Consider the following 17,228-nt stretch of genomic DNA (forward strand, 5'->3'; position numbering starts at 1 on the left):
AGTGTCAAAGCTGAAAGGGACCTTGGCTTCCGTCTAATCCAACCTGATCTTTTACAGGTGAAAGCATGGAAGCCCAGTCAGGGGAAGGCATATGCCAAAGGCTAGGGGGTGAATTAACAGGGTCTTTACATTTTCCCACCATGCTGAGCCTCATATGCAACACTCTTCTTCCATCTCTGCGCCCTTCTCTAGCTAATCCCTAAACCTTTAACACTCTCCCTCTTCATCTCTACCTCTTGCAACCCCCAACTTCCCTGCAACTCAGCTCAAGATCCATCTTTTCCACGAAGCTTCTCCTGATCTCCCCAGCTGCTAGAGCTCTCCCTCCTACTCATCCTGTCTGCATTCTATACATACTTATATATGTACAGCATATGTTGTCTAGAATGGAAACTCCTTGAAGGCATGGAGTATTTCATTTCTGTTTTAGTATCCCCAGCATTTAGCACAGTGCCTGGCAAAAAGCAGATGATTAATCTCCACTCAATTAAGTGATTCACTATCAACCCATCCACCAATCAATCACTAAACACTTAAGCACGTGCTGGTGCTTATGTTACAGAAGAACAAGCTAAGACTCAGAGCAACGGTGTCTTGTCCTCCTGGAGCTTAACTGCTAAGAGAGGGACACAAACATGGTAACTGTAATGCACAATAGGACGTAAGCGAGCAGAGATGCAAAGCAGCCCTGGCAGCAACACCTCCCAGAGTTCTTGGGAGGATCAAGTGGGACAGAAAATCTTAAAACAATAAATAAACACCACCCCCACACCACCACCACCACCACCACTACTACTACTACTACTACTACTACTACTACTACCACCACCACTACCACTACCACTACCATTACCCCTGTTGTTATTGTTGTTGTTATTATTAACAAGATTCTATGGAAGGTCTCTCTTTCACCAAGCACTGGGCTTAAAAATCAGGAGTTATATATTAATTTTGCTTTCTGTCCTTGATGATAATGATCACCTCAAGCACAGACTTCAGAACAGGTCCCCTTCACTTTCCTTAAATGCAAAACAAATGCCTTCTCCTGTCTGTCTCCTGTGGCCCCATGGGCAGCCCTCCCTTTTGAAGGCTCCTGTCATCTCTTCTTCCTACCTCCCTGCCAGGGATGTCCCTAATGCTCTCAGACAGGGGACAGATGGCCAAGTCCATTAAGGCTGCATATCTTCCCAGCCTCTGTCAAGAAGGTAACTTGTGCCAGACCACGAGAGAGGGATGGGTAAGGCCCCCAGACCACCAGCACCACAGCCTAAAGATGGATTTGTAGGATAGCTGGAGAGGGGAGGGTGGTTAGATTCAATTTCCCCTTTCATATCCCTGGGCATTGATTTCAGTTCCCTGCCTGGAGTCCGTGTGACTTCCTGAAATAACCAGGACTAGTAATTAAACCCTTGACTAATTCAAACCCCACCCTATCCCTAATTCTCCAGCTTCACTCTGCCTGCCTCTCTCCAACTCTCTCCCTCCTGACCTCTCTGCTCTTCTATAGGCGGGCTATGTCACACAACATCGAATCACATTCACTTAAGCAACACAGATCTCTTGTTTTGGGGGGCTTTTGTGTCCTCAGAGACCATTACAGCACCTTGCACAAAGAAAGTACTGAAAAATGCTCACTGGAGAGAGAGGTAATCATAAAAGACAAAATATATCGAGGGCTCTTAATGTTTTTTGTGTCATAGACACTTTGGCAATCTGGTGAGGCCTATGGTTCCCTTCTCAAAATAATATCTTTAAATGCATAAAATAAAATGTATAGGGTTATAGTGAAAATCAATTATACTGAAATGCAAATATCAACAAAAAAATAAGTTTCTAGGTTAAGAAAAACAAACATTCTATATTACAAAGTTCTGAAATGGAAAATTTCTATTTTAAAAGTTTCTACTTAAACAAAATAAATGTGGCTAGGATAAGAAGAGAAAGTGATGAGTGGGGGGGGGGGGGAAATGATAAAAGTCTAATAGTCCAGATACATAAGGAATTGACCCAAATGCATGAGACCAAAGAGGTAAGAGATAGGTAAGGGATCAAAGGATAGGAATAATTTTCAAAAGAAGAAATGTAAATGACCAACCACCACATGACATCATTGCAGACTGGATCATTATCAATTCACTCCAACCTAGAAAGAGAGAGTGGAAAGTAGTGGAAAAGGAAACAGACTGGGAGTGGGGACGTGTGAGAGATCCAGTCATAGCTTTGTCATGAACTTGCTAAGTGACTTTGAGTACAGCCCTTCTCTCTTCTCTCTTCAGCTTTCCCTTCTGTAAACAGTGAAGCAGCAAGATTAAATGATTTCTACGGTCCCACCCATTGCTGACATTCGATAATTCTATAAACGAGAAGACCAGGCTTCACAGAAAACAGCAGAAGTCAGTGAATCTCACAGGTTTGGACAACTCTGGGCTTGTGGGAGTGGTTCAGCATGAATCCCTCTCCTCACTCCACCCATCTCTACGCATATGGGGAACCCCGGGTTTCCAGAGGGAAAATTCTACAGAATCCTTGAAACTTGGCTTGGCTCACCAAAGGCAGGAATGATGCAGGGGGGAAAGGGAAAGAAGAAATCTGATTAGCGTTTGGGTTGGCCCATTTACTCACCTACCATAGGCTGAACTGAAAACTATGGGTAAAGAGAAGAAGCTAAGAAAGGGAGAGAAAACAGCACTTCTCTCTAATCTCAATCTCCTACCCTATCCCCTCAGCCCAGCCTGGGAGGGAGGGGGCTCCCTTATTCAGTCTGAAAACAGGCCCAGGGAGGATGACTAAGCAGAAGGAATGCTGTCTGGTTCCTGGGGCCCAAGTAAGGGGCTGAGCCTGCTGTACGAAGGATCTCGTTTTGTCTAAGAACCCCCAGGCCTGGACTTGACCATCCTGGTCGTGCTCCCATGCCTTCCTGTGTGCCCAGTCCTGCAGCTTGTAAGAGCAGAGGAAGGTAGCCAACGGCTATTCAGTGAGGAGGACCATTTGGAGTGGAGAACCAATGAGGGGTCTGCCCACACTGATGTCCTATGAAACTCAAGCTCTTTGAGGACAAAAACTGTTTCATTCCTGTCTTTCTACCCCTGGAACCTTGCATGGTGCCTGGCACATAACAGGAATTTAATAAATGTTTAATGAACTAAAGTGAATGTCCCTGTACAAGGAAGATTGGTCCCTCATCCACCCACGGGCCCATCAGGCCCAGGTCCCTTGATTCTAGCTCCCCTGGCTAATTCACAGATCCCCACACTACTACAGAGCAAGCACAGGCAGATTTTTGGAGCAAGAATGAGAAACATCATAATCACAATTATATAGTGTTTTAGGAGTTTGGGAAAGCCCTTTCCTCAAAGCCCACTGGTCAAGCCCAGGTCTCAGGACTCTAACTCCAGAGTTCTTTCCCCCTTTCCCAGACTTTAAAATGATGACAGAGGTCATCTGATACAACCCCACACAGTCATCCCCTCTAAAGCATCGCTGATGTGTGGGATCATGTTTGGATACATCTAATGACAGGGACCTCACTACCACACAAAGCCCATTCCATTATTGATCAATACTTGTGCTTAGAAAGTTCTTCTTATATATGACCTGAAGTCTGTTTTGCTGCCTAGAGAAGAATACTGGAGAAAACGTAATGAGCCTTCAAGGTGATGGGACACTAATTCCACTTGTCCATCAGACAACACCCCAGGGAAGCTAAACAACTAAGCAGAGCATCCATATGCCAAATGTATGTAAGCTTCTATATGCATACCCAAAGGCCAGTAGACTATCAGCTTCTGGAAGGCAAGAACTATTTCATTTTTCCCTTCATAACACTGGCACCTTGCCCGTAAAAAATTCTTAATAGCACACTGAATAGAGTTCCAGACTTGCAATCAGGAAGACCTGAGTTCAAATCCAACCTCAGACTAGCTGTGTGACTCTGTTTACTTCAGTTTCCTCATCTGTAAAATGAGCTGGAGAAGGAAATGGCAAACTACTCCTGTATCTTTGCCAAGAAAATCCCAAACAGGGTCATGAAGAGTCAGACACAACTAAAAACAAGTATACAACAAACTATATATATATATATATATATACACACACACATACACACATATATGTTTGTATACATATACACACATACGTATGCGTGTATATGAATAAAATTGTAGTGAACTGTAAAATAGGTTTGTTCACTCAGGCAAACACCCAACTTCCCTCCTAGGGACTGCCCCCAGTCTTCGCCCCACTGAAGGCATGACTCTCACAACCATCTTGGTCACGGGGCCAAAGTATAGAAGCAATGAACCAGAAAGGAGAGAGCCAGCAGGTGTCTTGACTCCAACAGATCCCAAGGAACCAATAAATAAAATCCTGGTGGCAAATTTCTTAATCTGCCCTTCTGCTAAGTGGGTAGTGTTCGGCCCATGGAGAACAGGCGGCAGAGCAGGACAGCCAGGCGGCCAGGAGTGGCTATTTTTAATGAGTTCATGCCCAGGATGGCTGTAGGTTTGACATAATCTCCAATCAGCACCTCTCCCTCCCTGCCACCCGCTGCTGAGGGGCAGCAGTGCAGAAGGGAAGAGGGGAAAGAGGGTAGGAAAGCAAGGCTGATCGCCACCTGGCAGCAAGACAATGGGAGCTAGGCCCAGTCTCTGCTCACTGCGAAGCCAAGGACCCCAGCCAGGGAGAAGCCTGGTGATAAAGGGCCTGCCCTTCAAAGCCAGCCAAGCACGGGTATTTTCTTCTGGGCTGGGGAACAGAAGGCGGGTAGGAGGGGAAGAGGGCCAAGAAGGAGATGAATCAGCGTATTGCCTAACAGCTGCTGACCTCTCCACAGGATCCCTGTTTCCCACCCCCCAAAGCTCACACTGGGCTGAAGGGGGAGCAGAGTGTGGTATATGGCCGGACTTACCCTAATTCAAATCCTACAATCTTTTTATGGGTGCTGTGTGGTATAGTAGAAAGAATATGGATTTTGAAGCCACGTATTCTAAGGTTCAAATCCTCACTATCCTAGGAGCATTTATTAATCACCTACTAAGGACCAATCAAAGGACCTAGGGGCAGTTAGGTGGCACAGTGGAGAAAGCATCTGGCCTGGAGTGAGGAAGACCCGAGTCTCAGACACTTATTAGTTGTATGACTTTGGACAAGTCACTTAGCTCTGCTTGCCTCAGTTTCCTCATCTGTAAAATGAGCTGGAGAAGGATATGGCAAACCACTCTAATATCTTTGCCAAAAAAATGTCAGATGGAGTCACAAAGAGTTGGAGACAGCTAAAACAACTGAATAACAACAACGTGGACCAGGCATTATGCTATTTGTGGGACCCTGCGCAAGTCACTCAACCTCTCTTGTCCTTGATTTCATAACTGTAAAATTAGAGGCTTAGATTAGATCATCTCCAAGGAACTTAATCTAAATCTAAATCGGGGGTTCTACCCCTTTGGAAATCTGGTGAAGCCTATGGGCCTCCTTTCAGAAAATTTTTAAATCCATAAAATCCATAGGACTACAAAGGAAACTAATTATACAGGGTATCCCAAAAGTCTTAGTGAAGTTTTAAGTTATTAAAGCTCTCACAGGGAGATAGCATGGAATGTGAATCTTCAATTCTACTCATATATACCAAATTATTAAAGCTCAAAGCTGCACTAAGACTTTTGGGACACAGTACTCAAAGTCAGACATCAAAATATTTATATAAAACACACACATATGCTCACAGACCTTAAGTTAAGAACTCCTGTTCAAAGCACTATGATCCTAATTTTCTTGCAGTAGACAGCAAAGTCTTGGAGGAGAGGAGTCAGAATCTTGCCTGGGAAAGTCCATGACTGATGGTACCTATGGGATTCCCTGGAAAAAAGCTTCTTCCCATTCGGACATACAAGCTATCTGATGGGATCACAGAACCTTAGAGGTAGGAAAGACCTGAGAAATCTTCTCATCCCATCCCCTCATGTTAGAGGGACTGATGAGGCGTACAAAAGGAGGTGACCCTCCTAAGGCCACCCTGAACAGCAATGGAACAGCTGGAACTAGAACTGAGGGCTCGTTTCATGGCACATATTTCAGATTTGGGGGATCTGCTCATACTTCCAGCCTTAGCTGCAATTTCAACAGAGTATGGCCAAGAGAGAAGAGAAGAACTTTCAGCTCCTTTCAGGAGTCCTTGGTTCTGGTTTGGATATTACCTGACTTTCCCCTTCCCTAAGGGTTCTAGGTCACCCTCTATCTAACTGTACAAATCATCTTCGCTTAGGGGTGTAGCCATCTCCTACCACTGCTGATGGAAGCATTAGGGAATGGGGCAGGTGGTGGGAGAGGTCCTAAGATGACAGAAAGCTAAGCCCTCTGCCATTAAGAAACACTCTGCCAGATGTTTGCCAAATCCTGTTTAGTGTATCGGCCCTGAAATCGGCTACAAATCATCGTTGTTCCTTAGTAACTGCTGAGTGAAGAAATAAGCCTAGGAACCCACCCCCTCACCCTCCACCCTGGAGCTACACTCTCCCCGATCCGTTCTTCTGGTCCTGAGACTTTTGTGCCCATACCCACAGTAGGAGAGTGACTGGGCAGTGAAAGATAGTCACAGTGCAATAGAAAGAGGGTCAAAATAGTTTGAACTCTGGCTCTCACACCTACTGCCTTATGTAACCTTGGGCAAGTAATGTCTCTGGACCTCAGTTTCCTGATCTGGAAAATGAAAGGGTTGGGCTTGTTGGTCATTAAAGTTCCTTCTCAGTTCCATGAAACAGAAAACTGCTTGAAGGCATGGTCTAGGTTCATGGAATCTGCTTGGGATAGATCCTGGCCCAATATCCCATGTAGGCAACAGCCTTGTAATTAACACCATCTAATGGAGCCAGTGGCCAGTTGCAGTGCATGATCATAGCTATAGAGGTTTGGAGGAGGGCTAGGCACTATGGTTAGTGCATGGGACTCATGAGATTGAACTTATAGACTTGATCCCCTAAATAGGCCAATTAGCTTGCCTCCATTTCTCAGACACAGATTAAGTCCTAACCCCAGCCATGGACTGATCCCATCTTCCAGTCATCTTGGCCACAGAATAATCCCTAACCCTGGCCACATACTGACCTCCAACCTCAACCACAGAATGAATCCTAACCCAAGCTATAGACTAGCCCCTGACCATAGAGACATCAATATATCTTGATCTCAAAAAAGGGACAAGGTAAGAACTAAGGTTGGTTCAATGAGCCCATTGCTGGAAATGCAGCCCAGTGGTAGATTAACATTATCTTTGAACACAGAAGAGACCATGTTATCTTCATCATCCACTGACTTCATCATCACTATTTTCAATGCTGGATTCACCATTTATAAAGTTTCAATGCCCATAAACCCAATCAATAGCAGCTATCTTCTTTTGGCTACTCACCTGAGGGCTGCCCGTCCCAAACCCAAGGGTGGGAGTTGTGGGGACAGACATTGAGTGAGGCCCCATGGGGGAGCTGATGACAGAGAAGGGAGGGCCCATGCCATTGATGGGGGAGCTGAGGGTGCTGATGGGTGAGTGCAGCTGGCTGGATGAGCCAAGCGATGAGCCAAGGCCTGGGCCAATGGACGGGTGCAGGGAGGGTGCAGCCATGGACCCTCTGCCAGTGGGTGAATTCAGGGATGTGGGATTGACCTGGGTGGAAAAATCTGCAAGACAAAAACAAGGGGAAAGCAGTGGTTACAAAAAAGAGACATTCATTTGCCAGGCTTCCTGTGACATTTTCCAACAGAAAAAGACCCTCCATCTCCTCTGGCTCTCCTGTACTGAGACAAATGATCCCCATGGTTGGTACTAGCAACATACCAGAGCTTCCTGAAATTAAAGTCCCAACAGGACTAGACAGCTCACAGCATTGTACACTCTTGCTTTAACCACACCCAATCCAGCATACCCTGGTCTCTGGACCAAAATGATTATCTCCCTGGAGTGCCCAGTTGTTTTTCTTTTCCATAGGGTTCCGCACTTTTTTGAGTTTTCAGCCAAGCACCTTAGAAAATAATATTCACCTCTGTTATCTGTCATCTGGCCTGGGTACCTCACCCAGGCAAGGCCAGAAGCATCCAGTCTCTCCTAACTCTAGGATGTCAAAGGGCTTAAGAAGAAATCTGTTCATCCTCACCCACAGCATCCCTCCCCCAGAGTCAAGGGAGCTAACATTCCTTTTTTCCTCCATTCCCCATGGAGGAAAATTTAAGGGTCAAGGAAGGTTCTGACTCATTCCAAGTCACACAGAAAGGCAGCTGGGATCTAAGAACAGACAGTTCTGTTCTATTAGGGTCTAAGCAAAGGCCACTTCATGGATTTTTTTGAGGTGGGCAGAGAAGGAAACACAATACATGATATTCATGACGTATGGGTGCATTTTAAAATCATGGCATGTCACTCCTCACCAGAGAAAACCAACTGTGATAGGGAAGGGGGGAGGGAGTACACATTAAACATAATATACAGTCCATGAGAGAATTTGTGACCAGTGGGGAGAGTGGGTGTTTCTAGCTGTCGGACTGAAGTGGGACATATCTGATGTAGAAGCGAGTCTGCATTCTGGGTGCACAGAGTCCTGTTTTCAGATGTGGTATGCAGAGGCAAGTAACATACTGTGGGAGTCATGCTAAAGTGGCAAGAGGGGAATGCCATGTTTGTGCACCAGCAGAGTGGATGAAGGGTACTGAAGAGCAAGGAGGCTCAGGTGTGGGAGTATGACCTCCCACTTGTTCAGTGCCTTTCATCTTGAGGATTTCAAAGCATTCAGCAAACACTAATTATGCTTCCCCACCCCTGTGACTTGAGCAGAGAGTAACCTCACCAGGATGCAGGTATACTAGAGGGTAAACAAATTGCCCACATCCCGATTAGAAGTCTATCATGAATGTGAGAAACATGATAGCAGACTAGATGTCTTCTGTGATCACCACAACTTCTCACATTCCTTTGGGAAGAGTGCCTACAATCAGGGTATGATACCTTATGTGGGCAAAGGGAAGGGAAAAGAGGGAGGGAGGGAAGGGGGGGAGAGGGGGGGAGAGAGAGAGAGAGAGGACTGTGCTGCTAAGTGGCCAGTTCCAGTTGGGTCCCCAGTGGGGCAGCTCCTACTCCTACTCACAAAGGTTGTTGTTTGTCCTTTGTTCTCAAAAAGGACCATGACGTCAAGGGAGGTGATGCCCTGACATGCAAGTGAATTAGATTTAAGTGAGGGAGGGCTATGCAAAGTCACCAGCCTCACTTTCTCCTCCAGAATCATCTGAGTCCAGTGGCGAGACACAGATCAGGATCGCAGGAGATGGCCCAGGATGCAGTGGGAGACTCTAGTCGGGCAAAGGCTTCCTGTAGACACATGGTACACCCCTCACCCACCTCCCACACTATTAGCATCAAGGCTACATTAGCAGACTCAAGAACCTGACACAGGTTCACAAAAAAATCCATCCCCAGACCTAAGTCCCCTCTCCCTCCTTCCAGTGCCATGGAGACCCCACTCCTGGCTGTGGAAATTAGGCCAACCCCTTGGCAACAGCAGGGCAAAACTCTGAACTGATTATGCCAGGGCAAACAAGCCTATGGCATCAGCTCTCTGAACAACCTGTGCCATGCCAGAGACTAGAGGGGACAGGGCACCATGTTGTGAGTCGGTGGGGAATTGGGGGGCGGGGGAGGGATGGTAGACCCTGCTCACCACTCCACTAAGACTTAGGGAAAAAGCACGATATCCACCTGCAGCCAATTCTGATCCTACAAAAATCACTTGGGACAGAAACCTAGGCTGGTGAACCACCTCAGTATGGGAAAAGACTGAGACATTGAGAGATCCAGCACCCAAGGAAACCACCATCAAAAGGGACAATAAGAAAGTAAATAGGGGAAAATGAGAGGGGGAAATGATTGAAATTACCAAAGATCCCAGAAAGAAGAAAACTCAAGGACTTTGATCATAAGAGATAAATCAATAGGGAAAACATTAACAACAGAAGGAACTATGTCCTCCAGATCCACGATAAAAGCAGGAAAGAAAAATAAATTAATAAATGGAACTCCAAAAGGAAAGGGGTGACAAAAGACAGAAGGGAATCAGGGCCTGAGGAGAAGAGAGCCAGTGGGAACAAGGGCCACCTTAAAAAAGATTAAAGGTAAAGTAAGTGAAGGAACATAGCACTTTGTTTACAGAAGAAGAGGGGAAAAAAATCATATCTTGAAAAAAATTCCAATATTAGAGATAGATGGAAGAAAACATAAACCTAATTCCCATAACTTTAAGTGTGAATGGATGTAAAAACCCAATAAAACAAAAATGAATGACAGATTGGATAACAAAACTCTACAGTCTGTTGTTTACAAGAAACAAAACAATAAAAAAATAAACCTGAGGAAATGGGATGGAGGGAGATTACTACACACCAAGTAAATCCAAAAAATCAGGAGTTGCTATCATGCTATCTGATAAAACAAAAAAAATTTAAAAAATAAAAACAGATAAACAAGGAAACCATATTATGCTGAAAGGAACCACAGACAACAAATCAATATAAGCACTAAACTGATAATCAACAAATCAATATGAGTAATAAACCTCTAAATACCTTAGTACCCAAACTGATAAAGGAAACATCTGAGTTACAAAAAAACCAGATAGTAACACAATGATGTCAGCAGATTTAAATATTCCTCTCTGAGTTTTGGACAAGACTAACAGAAAGATAAACAAAAGAGAAAATGTGGAACTGAAGAAATTGCTGCAGAAACTAGAGTTCAGAGACTACCAAAATCTTTGTATGAGACAAATATAGTCTTAGTACCAAAACCAGGGAAAGATAAAACACAGCAAGAAAACTATAGGCCAATATCATTCATGAACATTGACTTAAAAATTGTACACAAAATCCTGCCAGACTACAAAGACTTACACAATAAATCATTCGTTATGACCAAGTTGGATTTATACCAGAAGTGAAAGGATGGTTTAAAACAATCAAAATCATTAATCTTTTTAAAAATCAAAACACCCAAACCACATGACCATCTCAACAGATGCAGAAAAAGCCTCTGACAAAATACAGCACTCTTTTATGCTAAAAATTCTACAAAGTACAAGCACAGAAAGACCTTTGTTGTTATATCATAAAAAGCATCTATCTAAAACCAAAAGCATGCATCATATGCAATGGGGATACACTAGAACCTTTTCCAAAAAGGTGAGAGGGGCAGCTAGGTGGTGCAGTGGATAGAGCTCCAGCCTTGGAGTCAGGAGGACTTGAGTTCAAAGGTGACCTCAGACATGTCACACTTACTAGCTGTGTGACCCTGAGGAAGTCACTTAATCCCAACTGCCTCACCAAAATACGAACAAACAAACAAGGTTGCCCATTCTCTCTAATATAATTTCACATAGTTCTAGCAAGAGCAGTTAAGTCAAGAGGACGAAATCGAAAGGCGTAAGGACAGATAAAGAGGAGACAAAACTATTTCTTATCTGCTGATGACATGATGGTTCACTTGGAAAATCCTAAAGAATCAGCAAAGATATTGAGACAATTAATTGTTTGGGCAAAGTTTCAGGATACAAAATAAATCCTCAAAAATCAATAGCATTTCTATATAACAATAACAAAACACAAGAAGCAACAATAGAAAGGGAAATCCCATTCCAGATAACTACAAAATGCATAATATACCTGGGTGCTACCAAAGTACACAAAAGACTTAAAAAGATTACTCCTTAAAGAAATAAAGAAGGGCAGCTAGGTGGCGCAGTGGATAGAGCACTGACCCTGGAGTGAGAAGGACCTGAGTTCAAATCCGGTCTCAAACACATAACACTCACTAGTTGTGTGACTCTGGGCAAGTCACTTAACCCCAATTGCCTCACCAAAATAAAGAAAGAAAGAAAGAAAGAAAGAACAACTTAAATAGCTAGAGGAATATTCAATGTTCATGGGTAGGCCAGGTCAGTATAATAAATATAATGTTACCAAAATTAATTTATACTTTTAATGCTATACAATCAAATTACTAAGGGATATTTATAGAATTTTTAACAGAATTTATAGAATTTAATGAAATAATAACAAAATTCATTTGGAAAAACAAAATCTCTAGAATATCCAGGAAAATGAAGAAAAGAAATATGGATGGAGAGGGAACAGTACCATCCAGAACTCAAACTATATTATCTGTCAGCAATAATAAAAACCATCTAGTATTGGTTTAAAAATAGATAGATAAATAGAAAGAGGAGAATCAGAAACAACAGAACTCAATAACCCAGTGTTTGATAATGTAGAAAACAAATTACCCAAGAAAAAACTCCTTATTCAATTAAAAAAAAAAACTTCTGGGAAAACTGGAAAACATTCTGGCAGAAATTAAGCCTAGATCAGCACCTTACACCATATTCTACATTACATTCTAAATGAATATGTGGTCTCAATATTAAAGATCATACTATTAAAAATTTAAAAGACAAAACTATATACTTCTCACAGCTATGGGTAGGAGATATATTCTTAGCAAACAAGAGATAGAGGAAATTACAAAAGATAAAATAGATAATTTTAATCACTTGAAACTGAAAAGCTTCTGCACAGAGAAAATTAATACACCTAGAATGAGAAGTGAAGCAGTCACATGGGGGAAAAAATCCTTCTATCAAATTTCTCTGAAAATAGTCTAGTATCCATATATACATATACATATATACACACATGTACATATATCTATCACACACATATATATATGTGTGTAGAGATATACATATATACACACATATGAGACCAACAGCCATTCCCCAATAGATAAGTGATCAAAGGATAAGAACTTATCAAAAGAATTGCAAAGTATTCACAACTACATGAAAGGATGTTCCAAATCACAATAATAGGAGAAATAGAAATCAAAACAAGACTGTTTCACCTCATACCTTGCAAATTGACCGAGATGACAAAAAATGACAATAATCAGTGTTGGAGGGCTTGTGGAATAAGAGGCACACTACTCCTTGTTAGTGGAGCTATGAAATGGTACAATTATTTTAGAAAGCAATTTGGAATTATGCAAATGAAGTGACTAAAGTGCCCATATCTTTTGAATGAAAGATTCCATTACTGGGTTTAAAGGAAGCAATCAATAGGAAGAAAGTCCCCCATAAACACCAAAATATTTATAGAAGCATTTTTTGTTATAGCAAGAATTTGAAACAAAGTAGATGCATCAATTGGAGAACAGCTAAACAAACTGCGATACAAGAATGTAATGGAACATTACTGGGTTATAAGAAAGGATGTATGTGATGAATATAGAGAAGCATGCAAAGAGCTATATGAACTGATACAGAATAAAATAAGCAGAGCCAAAGAAACAATATACACAATAACTACAACAACGTAAGTGGAAAAACAACCACACACTACAACAAAAGTAAATTTAACAAAATTATAAAGATCAATCAGGGCTCAATTGAAGTGGACACCCCCGACTCACCCCTTTGTGGAGGTGAGAGGTCCACAGGTGTTACATATTGTACAGGTTTTTAGACTTTTTCAATGTATTGATCGGTAGTGATGATTTATTTTTCCTTTCTAAAAAAATACTATTTGTTATATGGAATGGCTCTGTGGGAAATATTGGGGTGGGAATCCTGGGGATAACTATGATGATATAAGAGACAAAATATTAATCAAAAACAATTTTTAAAAAGAAATCTATCATGAAAATTAACATATAAAAAGTCAGGTCCCTAAAAATATCAGCTGTCTACATGAAGACATGGGATTCATATTATACAACTTTTATCGTCCAGAGGCTGATGGCTAGGTTTCTCCCCTGATTCCTCATGTACCCTGTCTTCTGGTCATTTTCTCATTTAACTCCAGTCTCCCCACTTCCAAGGAAGTAGGGCTGGGCAGGACAAGGCTCGGCAGAGAAAAGAGGCAAATAAAAGGGTATGACACTTCACTATGCAATATGACAATTTCTGAGTGGCTCAAAATTGACTCCAATCTTGACTAAAACAAGGTCATCTGATTATCAGCAATGTTCCCATGTTCTCTCTACATCTCCTCACTGTTACTTTCTCTGCCAAACCATCACTGCAAACTAGTAAGAGTAGCTGCTATGAGCAAAAGACATAGACAAGTATGCCACATTCTAAATAAATTTAAATCAATCAAACTCTGAATTCTCATAAGTAGTTTAAAAAAAGGAAACAAGCCCATTTCATGAAAGTTGAATTTCATGAAAACCATGAATTTATGTAACTTTATGGTTTATGTGATAGATGGAGACACCTGCTGACACAGCACAAAATTCTAACCCAGCTCTATTAGCCATTATTAAATTATATGAAAAAGGTGGTTGACCAAGTTCTAGAAGCTGAGAGTGTGGAGATAGGAAATCTCCAAGAACGGAGGAAATCGTTACATTAAGGAGGCAGGGATGGAATTACAAAAGGCTAAATGGAGAAGGAAATAGGCATGTGTTATAAAATACTATAACCGCCAACAGTACAGAGCTGGTGCAACACAATGCTCAATATGTCATATGTATGGCTACCATCTTGCTATCACCTTAACCCCTCCCTCACCAATGTTTCCAATGCACTTCAAGGATTTTCTCCATAGGGTTGTATGTCTGATTTTACAATTCAAAGCAATGGAAAATCACAGTCTTTCTACAAATCAGCTTTATATACAATGTTATCAGAAGACACAAATGGGGTAAAGGAAGGGAGCAGTGTGTGTGTGTGTGTGTGTTTGTACATTTGTGTCTGTGTGAATAGGTATGTATATGTATGTGTGCATTCATGTGTAAGCTATATTGAAGAAGACTTGAGGGTATGGCTAAATATCTGTACTCTGAAGATGGGCTGCTAGATGGCGCCATGGATAGAGTGCTGGGCCTGGACCTGAGTTCAAATCCGGTCTCAGACATATACTAGCTGTGTGACCCTGGGCAAGTCATTTTAAACCCTGTTTGCCTCAGTCTCCCCATCTGTAAAACAAGCTGGAGAAGAAAATAACAAACCACTCCAGTTATCTCTGCCAAGAAAACCCCAAATGGAGTCACGAAGAGTCAAAAACAACTCAACAATAACTCTGTGGACCCACCCAGTGAGATTTCTATTCCTAGTTAAGATCATACAGCTTGGGACTGGGAACATGAATCTGACAGGACCCTATTTTTCTTCCCATTCCCTGAGTAAGTCATTTAACCTCTGGGTGTCAATTTCCTCTTCTCTAAAATGAGAGTCTAGAAGACAATCCCCATGATCCTTCCAGTTCCACCACTCGGTGATTCTGGGCCTGTTCAGCCACGGGTCAACCTCCAGGCTCTCAACCCAAAAGGCTCAGTGAAAAGAAGAGGATGTCCTGAGTTTAGTGAATGGGCCCATTCCCCCGTCACCATCTGCATTCTTGGTCTCTTCCATTGTACCACTGGGAACGGAACTAGGACTATACTCACACCTCTGGGAGTTGGCTGAGAACAGCGCTCCAAAGGGCAGAAGTCCCTCGGCTCTTCTCCTCCCCATTCTCCACCTCCTCTTCCTCTTCCCTTAGGGAACTTAGTGGAGCCTGGGAGTGGAGGGCTGGGGAGATTCAGGGAGAGATATATAAATAGGTTCTGAAACAGTGAAGAGAGGATGGGGAATCATTCCTGGCACTGCTTCCAGATCCTATCCACATTACCTTCAAGGCAGCTTCTCCTTAGAAGCCCTTTAAACAGCAGGAATAACAGCTGCTGCAATACACACTCAAGAGGGCTTTCAGCTGCATGCTCCAGGTCAGCCTGGCCAGAACCTTGAGGGGGTGTTATTTTCTGTAGGGGTTGAGAGAGGAAGAAATGCATAGAGGAAGGAGGTTTTTTAAGTAATAAAATGCCAACTAGTAAATTTGTACCTCAGCAGGGGGAAAAAGTTGAATCACTCCCTTCTGCACTTTATTTGCAGGATTGAAGAGGTCCTGATTGGGCACAGAGCAGAAAACAGAGCTCAGACTCCCTTCTGGGTTGGTCTGTTTGGTTCCTCGCCACCCCTCTCCCCAATCAGCAGGAAGGAGAGGAGAAGGTGGGGCAAGAGCCCAGCACATCAGCCAGTCCGCAAGGAAGAAGCTAGCCGGCTCCCCATAGCCCCAGCATCCCAAGTTGGGGGAGGTGGACCGGGGTTTGAGATAGAGCCCACTGCCGAATGCCAGTCTCCCTCGTTCCCACCCAAAGCCTGTCTTGGCTACACCCAGTCTGCTTCTGAGAAATGTGACACGGCAGAAAACTTAGAAAAATGAACAGACCAGCAACAAAAACAACTTGGGGAAGGAAGGAGCTAGAGGAAAACATTAAAAGAAGGGAGAGACAGTGGGGGGCAGAAGGACAGGGAAAATAAGAGAGGAGAAAAAAGAAAGAGGAAGGGAGGACTGTCACAAGATCACAGAATTTTCTTGGTACAGTGGAAAGAACACTGGGTCGTAAGTCAGAGGCCCTTGGTTCGAACTCTGTGTTCTGACCCAGAGAAAAATCACTTAAATTCCCTGGGCCTCAGTTTCCTCTTTTACAAAATGAGAGGACTAGATGAGATGCCCTCTGAGATCCGTTTGCGTTCTAGAGCTAGGATCCTTTGACATCTTCTAGTCCCGTCTCCTCATTGTACAGATGTAGATCTGAGGCCCAGAGGTAAGGGAGTGATTTGACCAACTTAATGGCAGAGCCTGAACTGGGCCGGCTCCAGCATTCTTTCTACTACCACATGCAATCCTATACCCAGTCAGATCACAGCTACAGCTTTATCTCCAGCTTTCAAAAGATCCCTAAAGAGGTACATCTATGAGAAAAGCCCATCCCCTCATGAATAGATGGAACCAATGAATGGTCAAGGAGTATCCTTCCTAGGACCTGCCAAGCCCACAGGGCAGGGTGGGCAAGGGCCTTAAGCCATAACCCTTCCCCAAAGCCCTGGGCCCTGTGTGCCCCTCCCACCCACTCCCACTCCCAGGAAGCTGTGATTCTGGAGAAGGAGAGTCAGGGCAGCTCCGTCTCCGGTCAGGCATGCATTAGGTAGAAATAGGAAGGGAAGAGAAAGCCACAACCCCTCAACCGTTGGGGACTAGAGAGCCCCTAACACTCCTCAGAGAAGATCACCTTGGCTACACTCACAAGATCATGCCCAAGCTCTGGCACCTCCAGCTCAGGCCCTGGCATCCCCATCCCCCGACACCCCCCCTTCCCACAC

General features: G+C 43.3%; 1 protein-coding gene across 4 annotated transcripts in view; it reads right to left on the minus strand.

Moving 5' to 3' along the window:
* The window catches only part of RXRA (retinoid X receptor alpha), a 287,628-nt gene that overhangs the window by 74,934 nt on the left and 195,466 nt on the right, over nt 1–17,228 (minus strand). For all 4 annotated transcript variants that reach the window (XM_027869561.1, XM_027869563.1, XM_027869562.1 and 1 more), the window contains exon 2: nt 7,403–7,668. In XM_027869561.1, the coding sequence (XP_027725362.1) occupies nt 7,403–7,668 (266 nt within the window). The remainder of the gene's footprint in view (nt 1–7,402; nt 7,669–17,228) is intronic.

This window comes from Vombatus ursinus, unplaced genomic scaffold (genome assembly GCF_900497805.2).
Source record: "Vombatus ursinus unplaced genomic scaffold, bare-nosed wombat genome assembly UNPS02014793.1, whole genome shotgun sequence".
NCBI lineage: Eukaryota > Metazoa > Chordata > Mammalia > Diprotodontia > Vombatidae > Vombatus > Vombatus ursinus.